Source organism: Myodes glareolus, chromosome 3 (assembly GCF_982192425.1).
Source record: "Myodes glareolus chromosome 3, mMyoGla1.1, whole genome shotgun sequence".
Lineage (NCBI taxonomy): Eukaryota > Metazoa > Chordata > Mammalia > Rodentia > Cricetidae > Myodes > Myodes glareolus.
Window position 1 is genome coordinate 31,418,688 of NC_142028.1, and position 17,470 is coordinate 31,436,157.

Sequence of the window (17,470 nt, forward strand, 5' to 3'; positions counted from 1 at the left end):
ACTTAAAGCTGTTGATGCTGCTTACACATCCTTGCCTTGTCTTTTTAAACGTTTCCAAAGGATGTAGCTCAGTGGTGGAACTCCGTCTCCATGAGAGAAAGGGAGAGACACCACAGTGTTTTCAAGAGCCCTTGTCCATTGTGTTACCCAGAAAGATCCAGCTTGCTCCACAGCCTGCTTATTACCAAAAAGACAGGTTTTGCAAAAGAGGCTTTATTCACCAACAGGCAAACGTGAGATGTCAGGAGTCCTAGACCTCACTTGTCTCTCCAGGATAGCTTAAGGGATGTTTGGGGGCATAGAAACAAGATAATCAAAGACACAGAGAAACAGTTGGAAGTTAAGTGAGTGGCCTTGCATGAGGCTAGCCAGGCGTCATGGCTTCGTGTGCTGCATGTTGAAAAGTGATGGCTTTATTGTTCTCTGACAATGAGATTTGAAGTTTGTTAGTTGTCTTTTTTTTTTCTTTCTCGAGACAGGGTCTTGCTATATAGACAAGTCTGGTCTCAAATTTGTAGTAGTCCTCCTGCCTCTGCTTCCACCCCAGGTACTTAGATTATAAGTGTGATTTTCCATGCCAGACTTGAGCATGGAGTTTTGCTCCACCAGATGCTTGCAGTGGACCCAGTTCTAGCTAGTTTTAGCCATTGCTAAGTTCCTGAAAAACTTGGGAACCCATATGGCAGAGTTACTCTCTGTAGTAAAGCAATAGGGATGCGTTGCTGCCTTGGCTAGACAAAGTCTACAACTTGATGAGAGTGGAAGGTCTCGGTTTGGGCTCAAGGGGACACTGAGGTAGACTGTCTTTTTGAATGAGAGATTGGTTTATTAGAAGAACTATTAATGCCAAGGAAAACCAACATGGCAGTGGTCCTGGGGAAAGTTTAGGCCCACATGACAAAGTGAGATTGCTTCCTTACAGGTTCTAGAAAAGGAGGAGATTCTATGCCAGGGAGGTGATGCATAGTAAATGCTTGCAAGTTGGGCAGTCTCTGGTTCCCTGATGGCAATGGGAAGGTGTTGTTTCTTGTATTCTGCAGAAAGAATGTATGACCTTGAGGATGTTGAGAAAATGAGGAAAGGCACCCAGTTAGTGTGCATTCATTGTATTGGATGTACAGGTTTGGGTGATCCAATAACTTGGGGTCTGGTAGCCTAGAGCCTTGTGTGTGTGCAGAATCAGCTGTCAGGATGGCAAGAGACACAGCTCAAGTGTGACCAAGTATGCGGAAAGCAGGTGAAGCTCCAGAGCCTTATTCATGTTTTCTTTGGGCATTGATAGGATCCATTACAAAGTTATTAAGATGATAATATAACAAAGAAAACAATACTGTCTCTATCCCTAGCTGTCCAAGCATGCTGTTTATGAAAGAATTGGAATTCAGTCAAAATATTTCAACAATATAGAACAATTTCACCTTTACATGTTGTGCTTTTTTTTCTTTTTTATTGCCACTGCCAACCCAACCAACTACGTGTGTGTACATTTATGCACACACAAATGTAGAGGCCAGAGTCTAGTCATTTCTCTCCTCCCACTATCAAACCCAGGTGGCAGGCTTGCCTGCCATTGTGCATTTTTCCTAAAAACAAAACTCAAATCACTATAATCTTTGTATTTTATATCTAAGAAAGGTGTTGATGGCGCCATATAATTATACTGCTGATATTAATTGATCATTTGCTCTTGGCCTAATGGCAAGTGTGTGATCCTGACAATGAGCACACAGAAACTCAGCACCCTCACCGAGAGTGCACACTTCTCATCCTCAAAGAAAACAGATGATAACCGTCACCAGGAAGCTGTGCAGTACACAGTCAAACAGCTTGAGCGCCTTCAGCATCAAGGCTATATTTGTTTCAAATGTTCAGTGGTCGTATTTAGACTGTCTTTTCCTTCAGTGCCTACTGGAGCCTGGTTGTTTAAGCCACCTGCCGTTTTCCCCAGTTCCACAGTGTTGAGACAGTAAAAGTGATATTGGGATCCATGCTTTCTTCCAACAGCAAAAACTAGTTATTTTTTTTTAAATTTTCATGTCGTAAACTGATCTGTGGCCCACATTTTTTAGTATTACTTATTCAGAATTTAGTAGATCTCCTCATCTAAAATAAAATCTTAGACTATTTAAATGATAGTCTTCCAGTTTGTGGCCTCACTAAACTTTTCCATATGACTGCAGTTGAAGCTCAATTATCTTAACAAAAGTCAGAAGCAAAGTTAAGCTTCAGCAGTGCATTTTCAGACTCAGCATTTCCTGGGTCAGAACCTACAACTACTTTACATAGTTCTCCAGTAGTAACTCAGATTTGTCTCTTTAGATGACCTAGTGAAGGATGGTTTCGTGTCCATGGACAGTTTGTTCCCACAGTTTGTTTAGATTGTTTGTAAGTTTCTTCTCCTTGATCTTTACTTCCTGTACATGAACTGCAGAGTAGATAGCCAGACTGTGGCAAAGAGGAGGGTGGAAAGTGAGGCCAAAATTAGCATAGCATTGAAGTTTGCACAGAGAAACTGAAAACTCTCACCATGAAAGTTGATGTGTAGCAGCATGAGGAGAATAAATTTATTCTATGCAAATGATCCCCAAACCCAAGACTATAAATGTTGCATTTCTTTGTACAGTCCTCCACTGAGTCTCCACCCTTTTTACCAGCTCTGGCCCACTTTATTTTTTGGAAAGGTTTTCTTTCCTAATAAACTATAGCTACTTCTACCACTGTCTTAATGTCCATGTTTCAGTTCCTCACTGGAAGACATACCAATGGGTGCCCACTGAGCCCCAATATCTACCTGTATTAAAACCACCGGTAATCTGTGATGCTTAAATTATTGTTTTAAAGTATATGTAAAGGTCATTGCCAACAAAGTCACAATCCTAAATGTGTAAGCATTGATGATATCAAAATACTTCATGATGTTCAGCTGTAATTCTAAGTCCACTTTCTTAAAGTTTACAAATCAGGGCTGGTTCAGTAGGTGAAGGCATTTGCTCCCAAGCTTGACAACCTGAGTTCAGTTCCCATTTTGGAAACAAAGAAAGAATAATCTACACATCCCACAAAGGAACAAGACAAAAGTAGGTGCAGCAAGACTTTTTTTTTGTCTTTTGTAAAAAGGGTGCAGCAAGACTCAAACTGGGCTTGCAAGACACCAGGACAGGCATTCACTTGATTTTTGTTCTAACACAGGTCATAACTGTTTCTTTTCCCCATCAGCTGGGGTCCAATCTCACAGTCTTTTACTGTTGCCTAGTTTTTAAAGAATCAGTATGAAGGAAGAGGTAGGGGTTAAGGTTTGTATAAAAATCATACAAGCCATGGGGAAATTTATGGAATATTGGTGCTTGGTGGGCAAATTGCCTTTAAAAAAAAAGTTTTTTTAACACCCAAGATGCTACGTGATGAAAGAGAACAGACTCCGAGTTATCCTTGCTTCCATGCATGCATAGGCTCACATTTTATTTTATTTTTGAGTCAGGGTCTTACTGTGTAGCTCTTGCTAACTTGGTCCTCACTGAGAAGACCAGGCTGGCCTTGAATTCACAGAGATCAGCTTGCATATACCCCTCAAGGGCTGGGATTATTAAAGCCATATGTCACCTTTTCTGGCCTTTTTTTACTTTTTAGTTGAAAAAATAAAAATATAAAAAGGAGTTCCCACATATAGTTGTAGCTTAATTTTAAAAGTAAAGTTAATGACTTTTGTTTAGTTGGTGCAATCTTGTCATGTATATGCTTTAACACGTAATTCTTCCTGCTGATAAGTACTGTGTGTCAGACCATGGGACTATCCATTTCAGACACTGATAACGCTAGGAAGCCAGATCTCACAGAAGAAATCTTACACACACACTCACACACACACACACACTCACTCACACACACACATGGCAGTGGATGGGGACAAGAGTGTGTGTATTCATGTTCTCTCCACCCTGATTCCAACAAAGTCAAGAGGCTACGCTGTGCTGTAGATTTTTACCCAACTATAGGTTCTACCCAGTACTTGACTCCTCCATGCTCTTTGTTAAGTAAGCAATGTTAAACTAAATCCCATGGTATAGAGCTTCTTGCCACCCCCTGTGAAATGTTGTAAAAGTCAGCTATTTTCCTTTGTTCTCCAAATTTTTCTTTATAGAACTACAAAGAATTATTTCAAGTTTGGATTGGTACTCATGTTTTCTTTCCTTTGCAGGCAAGAAGCTCTTCTGGCTGCTATTAGTGAAAAGGATGCTAATATAGCTCTTCTAGAGCTTTCGTCCTCTAAGAAAAAGACCCAAGAAGAAGTGGCTGCACTGAAACGGGAAAAGGACCGCCTGGTGCAGCAGCTCAAACAACAGGTATTAGTGATGCCCAGGGCAGAAGAGGCAGCCAGAGTGGAGCCTATGTCCCACTGCCCTTTCAAAAATGTCTTTATTACTGTGTATTTCCTTGTGTTTCATGCTAGACATCAAATACAGAAGATTTTTGTAGAGACTTCACAAGTCTTTAGCCATCCCTTTAAAAGAAAATCATAGAATTCTCAGTGATTGAACTAAATTAGAAGATGTTACAGGTCCTGAGGTTATTTTTTTGTTTTTTTTTTAACAAAATGTTAAAAGAATTAGTGATCAATCTTTTATTCATACTCATACTTGATTACTTATAATGTTGAACATTTACCTTCTCTGTGTTTGCATCTTTTAGGGTTCAGTTTGCTTTCATTTTATTGAGAAAAGGTTTTGCTGTGTAGCTCTGGCCAACCCAGTAGTCATTTTTTAACCCAGGCTGGTCTTGAATTCATGACATTCCCCCTGCCTGAACTGGGATTATAGTGCTAGAATTATAAGTGTGTACCACATGCCCAGCTGTGTCTACACAATTTTGTCAGTTTCTAACAAGAGAATTTGATTAACAGTATGATTCTGTTTCACTGTTGGTAAAGTCAGAACAGATTATCTCCAAATGTCAGTGGTTACTAAGAGCTGTACTTTCCTCCAGCCCCCATGGCCTGGTCAGTATCTGTTTCAGCTCTATGACTTGTAAGCCAGCACAGACTCCTAGCACCCGCTCTCTAGCACCCGCTCTCCAGGACCCGCTCTCCAGGACCACACTCTTCACTGTCAACAGATCCTTCTAGACTCTCACCTGAATTTATTTAGCAGCATTAATCAATTATTATCAAATATTTAGTGTGTATTAGGACTTCTGACTGCTGTTAATACAGCAGACATGGCCCTGAAGACATGCATTTATTGCAAGATCATTAGCATTGTGGACATTTTGTCACATGAGGGTGCTCGTATCATCTAGTCTGACAAAGACGTATTCCCTTCCAGTTATACCAGAAAACTGAAGAATAACATTTTTTTTATTACTCATTTTTTTTTAAACAGCTTCACAGATGACTTTAGCAAATCTTATTTTAAGATCCTAGGAGTACACTGGGTGGTGGTGGTGCATGCCTTTAATCCCAACACTTGGAGAGGCAGAGTCAGGCAGATCTTTGTGAGTTCAAGGCCAGCCTATAGAGTGAGTCCTAGGACATCTAACTCTGCTTTACACAGAGAAACCCTGTCTTGAAAAACCAAAAAAAAAAAAGAAAAGAAAAGAAAAATTATCCTGGAAGAAGTTTGTCTTTGTTCATTATTGTAAACAACTATCAAGTTCTAGAGTGTGGAGTAGAACTATGGATTATGAGTTTAGGGTTAAAATTAACGGATTGGTGATATAAAAACTAAGTAGGTTGTAAATAATGTATCTACTCATGGTAAAAAGACTTCAATGAGTTGCAATATATTTATGCTTCATTTCCCTCAACTATAAAATGAATGTTATGGAAATCTTCGGAGAGCCAAGATCTTCTTGAGAAGACTAGTTAGTACCTCAGTGCAAAACTGTGATGTATCGGTTTCTGAGTGTATGCCCCAGAAGTGCCTGAGGGCTGGCTGACCATCGTGTTCTCGAGCCATTCAATCTCTGTGCCCTGCTCAGTTGACTACAGCCCATTCCTGGGCCCATTTATGTTTCCTTTTACTTTGAAGTTTGACCATCACTTTTTTATTTATGAAGTCTTAATTTAGGTGTCTGCTGAGACTATTTATAGTCAAGGGACGAGCACGGGGTGGGGGTATTTTCCTAGTTTTCTATTGTGTTAGCTTAACTTTTAACCCTTCAATTCCAATTTATTTCCCTGATCCCCAAGTTCTTACTGTAAGGGGTATTTGACTGTTTCTAAGTATTTCCATGCAGTGGGCGGGGTGGGGGGGATACCCATCAATGAAGTACTGTTTTTAACTTAATTTATTTGTGTATTTTGTTGGTCACACGTGTCACAGTGTGCATGTGGAGGCTAGAGGACAACTTGCAGAAGTCTGTTCCAGGGGAGAACTTGGTTACTAGGCTTCACAGCAAGTGTCTTCCCCTCCTGAGCCATATCACAGGCCCCTATTAATACTCTAAGTAATTCTTTCATGTGTTGTGTTCATAGTTGCCAGGTTTTTGTCTCTCTGGGAATTACTAGGACACACGACACTTTCTTGTCTACCTTCACTCTTGTTTACTGCTTCACCGTGTAAAGCTAATTGCTCTGACGTCACTGATTTGGACCTTGAAATAGGCCTACACTTTGATTTGGCGCATCTTGGATTGTAGCAGACCTAGCAAACATCCACTTATCTGAAAACTAACATTTGTACATACTTTCAGATATCTCCTGGATCCTGCTCTTATGCTGGTTCCCACAATGACAGTTGCCAGTGCTCTCCCATATTCCATTTATAAGCAAGCTGTCTGTCTCCAATTGTATACGCACTATCTTGACTCCTTCCCTAGAGACATTTTAGTCCCTATTCATGGGTAGAATGTGTCTTGGTCTTTCACTTTGTGCCTTCTCTCCCAGGCTGTGGGCCTGGCCGTGGGCCACCCGGAACATGTTGTTTACTGCTGTCCTTTCCTCCATCTCTCACCGCAGCTCGCTCTGTTGAGTATAAGATGTGTTGTCTGTGGTGCTTACTGAGCCCATTGCAACCCTTTGTGACTGAGGCATGCAAGTGCAAAGTGCTTACTTCCTCCAACTTCGATTTTGGTGCCCACACTTTTATTACCTCCAGGAGAGGAAATACAGTGTGGATATCAGTTCTTCCTTAACTGGGACAGATCATTTTACTTGTTGTAAATGTTTGTCTTCCTTTTCCTATTTGAAGATTCTACTAACAGTTGTAAATCTTCTGCTAAACATATAAATACTGCCATTTACGTTTCTTTAACTTACTAGGCTTCAAAAAGAACTTTTATTAATGTTATTTAGAGGTTTATCAGATACTTTTAAAAAAAACTCAGATTGTTTTTTTTTTCTTTAATTCTTGGTCTTAGGCCTTGACCTACCCATTGGAGCCACTTTTTGTTGTTGTTGTTGTTGTCGTCGTTGTCATTTTTTGTTTTTGTTTTTGTTTGTACATCCTGACCACAGTTTCCCCTCTCTTCTCCCAGTTCCTCCCCCTCTCACCCCCCACCATCTACTCTTCCTCTCTTTTCCTTCATAAAATGGCAGACTTCCCATGGATATCAACCAGCCATGGTATATCAAGGGTATATCAACTTTTCAAAAAAGACTATCTTTCATTTATTCTTTGACAGTTTCCTACATGTATACAATTTAACTTGATCATACCTACTGCAAGACTCCTCAGTACACATTCCTCACACTTTCATGTCCTCCACCCACACTGAGTCCAATTAGTGCTGCCTACTGGAATGTTGGCTTTTGTATAGGTAAGCATCGCTGCACCGAGTTCATGAGTGGAGCAGCCACATCCTGTCTGGGAATTGGTGCTTCAGCGCAGTCCTCCTCATCTCTGGCTTTCACACTCTTTCTGCTGCATCTCCGCAAGTTCCCCGAGCCTTTGTGGGCTTGATAGAAATGTCACATTTAGGCTGAGCACTGAATGGACACATAATTCCAACACTTGACCAGTTAAGAGTCTGTTAACTGTCGCCCACTGTGGAAAGAGCCTTCTCTGGCCAAGGTTGGAAACAGCTCTAGTCTAAGGCTGTAAATGTAAATATTTAGAAGGCAATTTGACAACATTTCCATTCATCCAAACAATGGTAGTAGGTTCCCCTAGGATCTTTGACTTTCTAAGCCATGGGTTTTGGGCTAGGTTTTCAGTGTGGAACAACATACTAAATATGTAGATTCTTACCTATCAGATTGACTGTTCACTCTCTGTACTACATACAGAGATCTCTTCTAACTCAAGTAAAATTGTGTAAAGAAACACTAAAGATCTAATATGAACCAAACTTGATGAAAGTCACCATTTTTGATTTATTTTCTTTCTGTATAAAGAAAAAAATGTTGGATAAAAAAAAATCTTTCTAGCCAGCCAAGAAAATAGAGCTAGTTACAGGTTTAAAGCCTTTCATTATGAATTAAATTTGGAATGGGAGTCTTTTGCCAATAAAAATAGTGGAGAATAAGCCTTTAAAGCTACATACATAATGTAGAATCCTGAGTTACCATCATTTTTCATGTTTAAGAAATGATGACAAGAAAAATCTTTTCCAGTATTTTTGATCCATGGTTTGTTTAATTAACAGACAAGGGGCTTATGGATTTAAAAGGCTAGATTTATTCAAAATTTAAAAATCAGCATGTATACAGATCATACAATTTTTTTCTCGTCATTATTTTCTATATGATACTAAGCATTTATATCAACATTAAGTATATAGAAGAATATCCATAGATTATATGTGTCTACTATATCATTTTATATAAAGGACCTGAATGTTCTCAGGCTTTGGTATCCATGGAGGAGGGAGTCTTGGAGATTAGAACCAATTCTCCACTGATACCAAAGTATGATTTTCAATTATTTTCAATTCAAATATGGACTATATTATATGATGTGTTGGTCTCATTTTTCACGTTCAGTGTGTTATTTTAATACACATATATGTATACATGTATAAATAATTTTAGTTTCATTTTTACTTGTGCACCAAGAGTGGCCACGTTTGCATATTCTCTTTTCTGTTCACTATAAATAATGCAAAGAAACTGACAACAGTGTCAGTGTTGGGACTGGTGATTCCCTAGCTGGGCATTCAGTTCCTGCATGTAAATTTCTGTACTTTGAACATGACTGAAGTTCTAGAGCAGGGTGTGAAATATCTCCATGTGTCCCTCACTCCCCCTGAAATCCCTTGGCAGCCTACTTCAAGTCTGTGTCTCACTAACACAGGTTTGCACCAGTATTCTCCTTCTTCCCTGCTCATGCATCTCTCATCAGCCTGTTACCACACACTCTGGTCCCAGTTACCGCATCTATTAGTTATCTTCTAGTCCATAGAAATCCTCTCTCCGTCACACAATAATTATTATTTCAGAAATTGAGGAATAGCTTAACCTATGGTCCCATTTAGAGTCTCTTGTAAGTTTGCAGTCAGACTGATGGCCAGATCTACAGTTATCTAAAGGCCTGACTTGAACTTGAAAGTCTGTTCACATCCTCATGTGGTCTTGGCCTTTCATGCTATAACTTAGAATATGGCTGTAGTATGAAGAGCGGGCTGCACCCCACCGCCCAGCTAGCTTAGCCCCAAAATAATTACACAGAAACTGTATTCATCTAAACACTGCCTGGCCCATTAGCTCTAACCTCTTATTGGCCAACTCTCACATCTTGATTCAACCCATTTCTAATAATCTGTATGTCACCACGAGGTCGTGGCTTACCAGGAAAGATTCAGCATGTCTGACTCTGACGACTCCATGGTGGCTGTCTCTGCCTGCCTTCTTTCTCCCAGCATCCAGTTCTGTCTTTCCTGCCTACCTAGGTTTCTGCCCTATCAAAAGGCCAAGGCAGTCTCTTTATTCAACCAATGAAAGCAATACAAATACAGAAGGGCCTCCTACACCATATGGCAATGGATTACCCTCAACAAATGAGATTCCCAGTGTCTTTAACTTAAACTCAGAAATGATACATCATCACTGTTGCCTTTAATGTCACACAGGCTAACTCTTTACAGTTTGGGAGGGAACACACAACACTAGGAATAGTTGGAGAATGGAATTGTTGCTGGCCATCTTGAAAGCTAGCCGCCGCAGCAAGTATTATGAATTCACAAAGTACCATACAATGAGTATACAAAGTGTATTCAACAATAAGTAGGAATGCACTACACATATAGTACTGTAGATGAATATCAAAACCACAACAAAACAGTCAAGACAATAGAGTTTGTACTGTATGATTCTGTTTGCTTGTTGTGTAAGAAAGCAGCTTATACATCAAAAGAGAACCTACTTGTATTCCCTCCTTAGCTTACTGGAGGGCCTGTGACTTCTGTTCCTTCTTCCTCTTCTGATTTTAGAGTCATCTAACTCTTTCTCTGACCAAGAGCGATCCAGTGTTGACTTGGAAAGATAGAGACTTTAATTTTTTTATTATTTTATGTGTATGGGTATTTGCCTGTGTGTGTATTTGTGCACCACCAGTGTTCCTAGTGCCTTTGGAGACTAGAGTTACAGACAGTGTTTGAACTAGAGTTACAGATGTGAAGGAATAAACATAATGTTCTCTTTGTAGGAATCAGACAGTTTTGTCCTTCCACTGTGTGAATGCTAGGTATCAAACTCAGGTCATCCGACTTGAAAGCAAGCACTGAGCTATCTCAGTGTTTGAACAGGCCTCCTGTGTCCCTAGGTTAGCCTCTAACTCCTGATCCCCCTGCTTCCACCTTCACAGTACTGGGATTATAGCACATGCCATAGCACCCAGTTGTAAGATTTGTTTTCCTATTCCAAGTTAGCAACTGTTAGCCACATAGAGAACCAGTAAGAAAACATCCTAGTGGTTACATGAGTAAACTGTGTATTTAATGAGGGGAATTTGAAAGTAGAGTCCACATGACTTTGTGACTCCATTGTCAGTATTTATGGGTAGAAATAAGGAGTTTAAAGTAGTTGACCTTTTATTTTATTTTATTTTATTTTACTGATTTTATTTAGCTATACCTTTTTCTCTGCTCTCCTCTCCTCCTCTCCCCTTCCCTTCAACCCTCTCCCTTGGTCTCCATGCTCCCAATTTACTCAAGAGATCCTGTCTTTTAAGTAGTTGACATTTTTGACTGAATAACTTGAATTATGACCATTAGTAGAGGCAGGCATATATGCTGTGAGTTCTTGCAAAGGTGAGACCTGGGGAACCAAGGGGCTTACAGTGCTCTGCCCAGCAACAAAGCTGACATCATGCCCCGCGTATGTATCTCATCACAGGGGAGAAACAGCAGGTATTGTGGGATATTCTGCTCTTTTGGCTTTTGGGGTGGCCTGCCACCCAGCTCCCAAATAAATCACACATGAAGACTAATTCTTAGTTATGAATGCCTGACCTTAGCTTGACTTGTTTATTGCCAGCATTTCTTAACTTATATTATGCTGACTACCTTTTGCCTCTGGGTTTTTATCTTTCTCTATTTCTGTATACATTTCTTTACATCTTTCTCTGTGGCCTGCTTTGTAGCTGGGTAGCTGCCCCCTGATGTCCTCCTCTCCTTGTTCTCTTGTTACTCTTCATTCTCCTTGTTTCTCCTTTTACACTCTCTGCCTGCTAACCCCGCCTATTCTTGCTCTTGTCTCCCTATTGGTCATTCGTCTCTTTATTAGGACCATCAGGTGTTTAAGATGGGCAAAGAACCACAGCTTCACAGAGGTAAAGAAATGCAGAATAAACAAAAGTCGCACACCTGAAAATAATGTTCCCCAATGAACAGGACAGTGCAGAACAACTGCACAGTCTCATGCCCCTTTTCTCTTTGTCAGAGCACGATCATTTTAACAGTGGTTTATCTGATGTCCCACAGGTCTCTCTGAAAGAGTGGTACATCTTTTAGTCTGGTAAACAGCCTGCAATAGCTTATAAAAACAGTCCTTTCCTTTTAAACATCAGGGTTATTTCTATTCTTTTTCTATTTTGTCCTCTTTCTTGGCTTACCTGCTTTTCTTTAGTTTCTGTAACACCTTATTTAGGCATTAGCATGTAGCTCTGTCTCTGTTAGGGTTTACTATTGCTGTGAAGAGAGACCTTGACCACAGCAATTCTTTTTTTCTTTATTACCCTCCCTTCCTCTCCTATCCTCTCTCATGATCCTTGTGTTCTCAATTTACTCAAGAGATCTTGTCTTTTTCTACTTCCCATGTAGATCATTAGATTCATGTATGTCTCTCTCAGACTCTTAGGTCCTCTTTGTTGTCTAGGTTTTTTGGTTTTTTGTCCCGCGCTACCGTCTCGCCAGCAAGAACCACGCGGTACACATAGGATCCTTCTGCAGAAAAGCTTTATGTCTCTTGGGAGCTAGAGCATAAGCCACATGGCGGAGACCCAGATAAGATGGAACCCATCCCTTATATAGGAAACAGACCCTGCTTTGGACGTGTCACTCTTCGATTGGTCAACTGCTCCAATACCAACACGTGTGAGCTTTCTAGCTCACCTGGCGGTGCAGCGCCATCTATGGTGGAGAGTGTGGTTGCGGCCTTCTACATCTCCCCCTAATTTTACTTCTTTGCAGAAAGGCAACTCCCTCGGAAGGTAAAGATAGAGGTCGCACTTCCCAAAATGAAAACATTAAAATGGGCTTACACAGAATCTGTCCCTAGGCTCATGACACCTGGAACTTATCCGGCCTGCCCTCTGCCATTTTTCTGGTAAAGGGAACATACGGCAGGAAACCCTTATGCAGAGCGACTTATCTCTCAGAGAGGGCCATTCTCTGTGCGATGCTCTTCAGCTCGACAACCTTCAGGGCTAGCTAAGCCAAGCACTCCACCCTGTGCAATGGACCATAGTCCTAGGGGTGCAGGAGCTGGTTGGCTTAAACCTTACTGCTTTAACATAGATAACCACATATCAATAGAGGCTCCCTGTTCCAGGGCAGCCAGCGCTGTGCAAAAACCACTTTGTCCCTAAGACTTTGGGATTTGAGTCAGCAGACCATCCAGAGGAGAAACACTATTCCATAGCAGGACCGTTCCAAACATTTCAACCCCCACCCATTCTTTGAAGTAGGAGATGAAGGACACAATCCAGGACTGGAATTCTTCGGCCAAGCTTATGTCCACTCGCGTGGAGTTGATTGTCACGATGGACCATCTCAAGGAGGACAGCAAATCATCAAAATTCTCCTGCCAGATACAAAGACAATTCTCGGGACAAGTTAGCCACTTTTATAAAGTTCTCATATGGTACACTGGTCACACATAAGGCTGGAGTTTTCCATTCACAGCCCAACTGGGCAAGCTTCCATAAGCTATCCACCTGTTTTTTATTCTACCTCTAATAGATGTATCTATGGTAGCCTGTTGATCCAGGGCTGTAGCCACTGTAGTAGATAACTGATTGAGGGTCTTTGTTTTTTATGATATAGGCCGTGCTGCCATTTAAAAAATGTATAATGAACAGAGCATCGGGGGCAGTTCCTTTATTATTCCCCCCCTTTTTATTTAAATAGATATTTATCCAATTTTTAATTTAAATAACCATGGCATTTTGTAACCTGTCTTGAAGATACCCATAGTGTTTAGCAGAAATAACTGACAGGATAAGGGAAACTGATAGCAAGCAACAACTGACAAATCAAGGGGAAATCCAGCAGCACAGCAATGGCACAGCAACAATAACATTGCAATGTACAGCAACAACAGCACAGCAGTAACTGACAGACCAAGGGCAGGAGCTGGACCATCCCTCAGGAACCCGCCAGCTCCGCAGCAATCAGGCCAGACAGCTCCATAGCAGAGGCTTTGTCCTCAGGCCTCTGGACAGATGAATCCATAGCATGAATAGTAGCATTCCTAGAAAAAAAAACATAAACAAACTCTTCTCCCAAAATAACATTTAAGAGTATTAAAAAACTCAGTGTAAAAATTTAGCACAGTCAGTACTGGAAGTAGGCTGGTTTTGAACTTAGAGATCTACAGGTCTCTGTTTGTTGATATTAGATTTAAGATTTATTGGCTCCCGTATTTCTTGCCAGTACGGTGGCCTCGGGCTCCAGAGCCCGCCTGCCATCCAAGGGCTGTGTGCGGCCCTGGGCCTGCTCGCTGCGCGGATCCCCGTGTCCCGGGCCAGGAAGTGGTGGCTCCACCCCCAGGCGCCCCTGCCTTCCCCGCGGGGCTAGCCTAGTTCTCTGAGGCTGTGTTGGTGGCGGAGTGTGGCGGGAGCCGACACTCAGACCGAGGCGGCACAGGCGGCAACATCTCAAGGTCCGCGCCAGAGCCGTTGCGGCTCAAGGGGCCGATGGGAGAGGCGGCGAACAGGGCCGCTTTCCTACTAGCCAACTCTCAACACCTGTGCCACAGCAAAAGCGGCTGTAAACTCTCACAGATCCAGCCAACTACCCAATCACCCCAAAATCCAAGGGCCCTTCGCATCCATCTCCCTGCGGAAGCTGAAACACCAGACAAGCCAAGCGTATACACAGCAATCTTTCAGGAGGACTTGAGTTCTTAAAATGCTAAGCAGTTCTTAAAAACTTAAGTCGCACTATGTAGATGTAATACGGTACTGCCTGTTTACTGCGTCTAAACCTTAATTGCGCTTTTATTATGATAATTACGACCAGCCCTGCCTGAAGTCAGCATCGTTTAGCATAGCCAAATGGAACCATAGCCATTTTAGCCTCAGAGACCCTCATAGTTCCAGGTACACTGTAAGCCCTCTGGCCCGGCTGCCTGTGGCACCGCTCTCACTCTTGGCATTGCTGTGACATCCTCCAGGCCAGGCACCAATTGAGCCGGCGCAACGTGCTCCCCACCATAGCCACAGAGCAAAGCTCCGCTCCAGCCGCCCTCCAGCCCCAGCTGCACCCACTCCGTGCCCAAACCGGTGTACGGAGCAAAGCAGAACTCAGAGAAGCAGGCTTGCTGGTCTGCAATCATTAAAAGGACCTCATTTAATCTTTTAGGGAATTTGGGCGTCGTTTAGTCTCTTTGGCTGCTTCCTGCTGAAATTGGGCCGTTGCATTCTTAGGGGTATACACTACAACATTTCAGGAGGTCTCGGTGATTCAAACCACGTGGATCTCAAGCACATACTTAGGCTCCCATCCTCCGTGGAGGCGAAAACAGAACCTCTCTCCCAAAACATCATATCCTTAGCAGTTTCTAAATTTGAATATCTTTCTCCTATCCGGTACACAAAAGACAACACACATAACATAACATAAAGCTTTTGACCTTGTAAATCAGCCTTCTCCCCCATTTTTGCTTTCTAGAATCACTGGGGGGTCCTTTTTAACTTATTTTCTTTTCTGTCTCCCCCATTCTTTACCGGAGGGTCATTTTTAACTTATCTGGGTGTGCGCGCACAACCTCCCACTGCTGCTCAGTTTCTGATATGCTCTCTGGACTTTAGAACGTACCTCTCTAAGCACGCATGCCTGCAGTTCTGAATCCTCCTTGTGTCCAAGGGGTCTCCGGCGGTGCAAAGTTCTTCTTCTTCTTCCCGGGTATGGCACCAGATGTCCCGCGCTACCGTCTCGCCAGCAAGAACCACGCGGTACACATAGGATCCTTCTGCAGAAAAGCTTTATGTCTCTTGGGAGCTAGAGCATAAGCCACATGGCGGAGACCCAGATAAGATGGAACCCATCCCTTATATAGGAAACAGACCCTGCTTTGGACGTGTCACTCTTCGATTGGTCAACTGCTCCCAGTACCAGGTGATACCTTGGGAGTAGTGGAAAAATACCAACACGTGTGAGCTTTCTAGCTCACCTGGCGGTGCAGCGCCATCTATGGTGGAGAGTGTGGTTGCGGCCTTCTACAGTTTTTGTTGTTGTTGTTGTTGTTTTGCTTTATGTCTAAAAGCCACTTATGAGTGAGTACATATGATATTTGTCTTTCTGGGTCTGGGTTACCTCACTCAATATGATGTTTTCTAGATCCATCCACTTGCCTGCAAATTTCAAGATGTCATTTTTTTCTGCTGTGTTGTACTCCATTGTGTAAATGTACCACATTTTTCGGTCAAGGGCCGTTTAGGTTGTTTCCAAGTTCTGGCTATGACAAACAGTGCTGCTATGAACACAGCTGAGCTCATGTCCTTGTGGTACAATTGAGCATCCTTTGGGTATATACCCAAGAATTGTATTGCTGGGTCTTGAGGTAGGTTGTTTCCTAATTTTCTGATAAATTGCCATACTGACATCCAAAGGGGCTGGACCAGCTTGCACTCCCATCAGCAATGGAGGAATGTTCCCTTTACCCCACATCCTCTCCAGCAGAAGTTGTCATGAGTGTTTTTGATCTTGGCTATTCTTACAGGTGTAAAATGTAATCTCAGAGTTGCATTTCTCTGATGGCTAAGAATGTTGAACATTTCTTTAAGTGTCTTTAAGTCATTTTAGATTCCTCTGTTGAGAGTTCTCTGTTTAGGTTTGTACCCCATTTTTTATTGGGTTATTTTTTCTTTTGATGACCAATTTCTTGAGTTCTTTGTATATTTTGGAGATCAGCCCTCTGTCCAATGTGGGGTTAAGTGAAGATCTTTTCCCATTCTGTAGGCTGTCATTTTGTCTTGTTGACCATGCCCTTTGCTGTACAGAAGCTTTGCAGTTTCAGGAGGTCCCATTTATTAATTGCTTCTCTCAGTGTCTCTGCTACTGGGGTTATATTTAGGAAGTAGTCTCCTGTGTCAATGCATTCAAGTGTACTTTAAACTGAGTCAATTTGACCCTAAAGTTCTTGCCCAAAGCTTCACTAGATATTTCTGTAAACATTTGGGGGGAAGGATAATTAAAATGCTTTTAATTCACCAAGAAATGTGTTAGAGATTAACAGTCCAATTTTGACAAAGCCGGATGGGTAGGGAAATGAGACAGATGAAAATTCCCTGTGCAATGGGATGGCGTTTCAAATACTACACATATAGATAAAGGCACCAAACAAGGGTAATCAGAAGTGCTCCCTTTTATGTGTTCACTACTAGGAGGAGGATGAGTGGATATACTTAGTTTATTAGTTACTGTCTGTTGCTGTGTAAAAGACCACGGCCCCAAACCAGCTATGGAAGAAGTTTATTTTGGCTTACATTCCAGAGGGATGAGAGCCCATTATGGCAGGGAAGCATGGCAGCAAGTGGCAGGAATGGCAGCAGGAGCAGGAAGCTGAGAGACCACATCTTTACTTTAAACACAGAGCAGACAGAATTAACTGAAAGTACAATGCTATGTACTTTCAAAGACCATGCCCAGCAAGGCTGTACCTCTTAAACCTCCCCCTAACAGCACCTCCAGCTGAGCCTAAGGCAGAACAGCTCCTTAAACCACCACACTTAGATATTAATAGTGATTGTCGCTCATCAGAGGAATCATGAGTAATCTTTCTTTAACATTATTCTTTAGATTGTGTTCATAGTAAATATTTTAAAATCACATAATATGAGCAAGACTTTAGTGCTTTAAAGCTTTATTTGAACAA

General features: G+C 41.8%; 1 protein-coding gene across 9 annotated transcripts in view; it reads left to right on the forward strand.

The window, feature by feature from the left end:
• The window catches only part of Erc1 (ELKS/RAB6-interacting/CAST family member 1), a 361,368-nt gene that overhangs the window by 277,240 nt on the left and 66,658 nt on the right, over positions 1–17,470 (forward strand). For all 9 annotated transcript variants that reach the window (XM_087904327.1, XM_087904329.1, XM_087904324.1 and 6 more), the window contains one exon: positions 4,196–4,340. In XM_087904327.1, the coding sequence (XP_087760453.1) occupies positions 4,196–4,340 (145 nt within the window). The remainder of the gene's footprint in view (positions 1–4,195; positions 4,341–17,470) is intronic.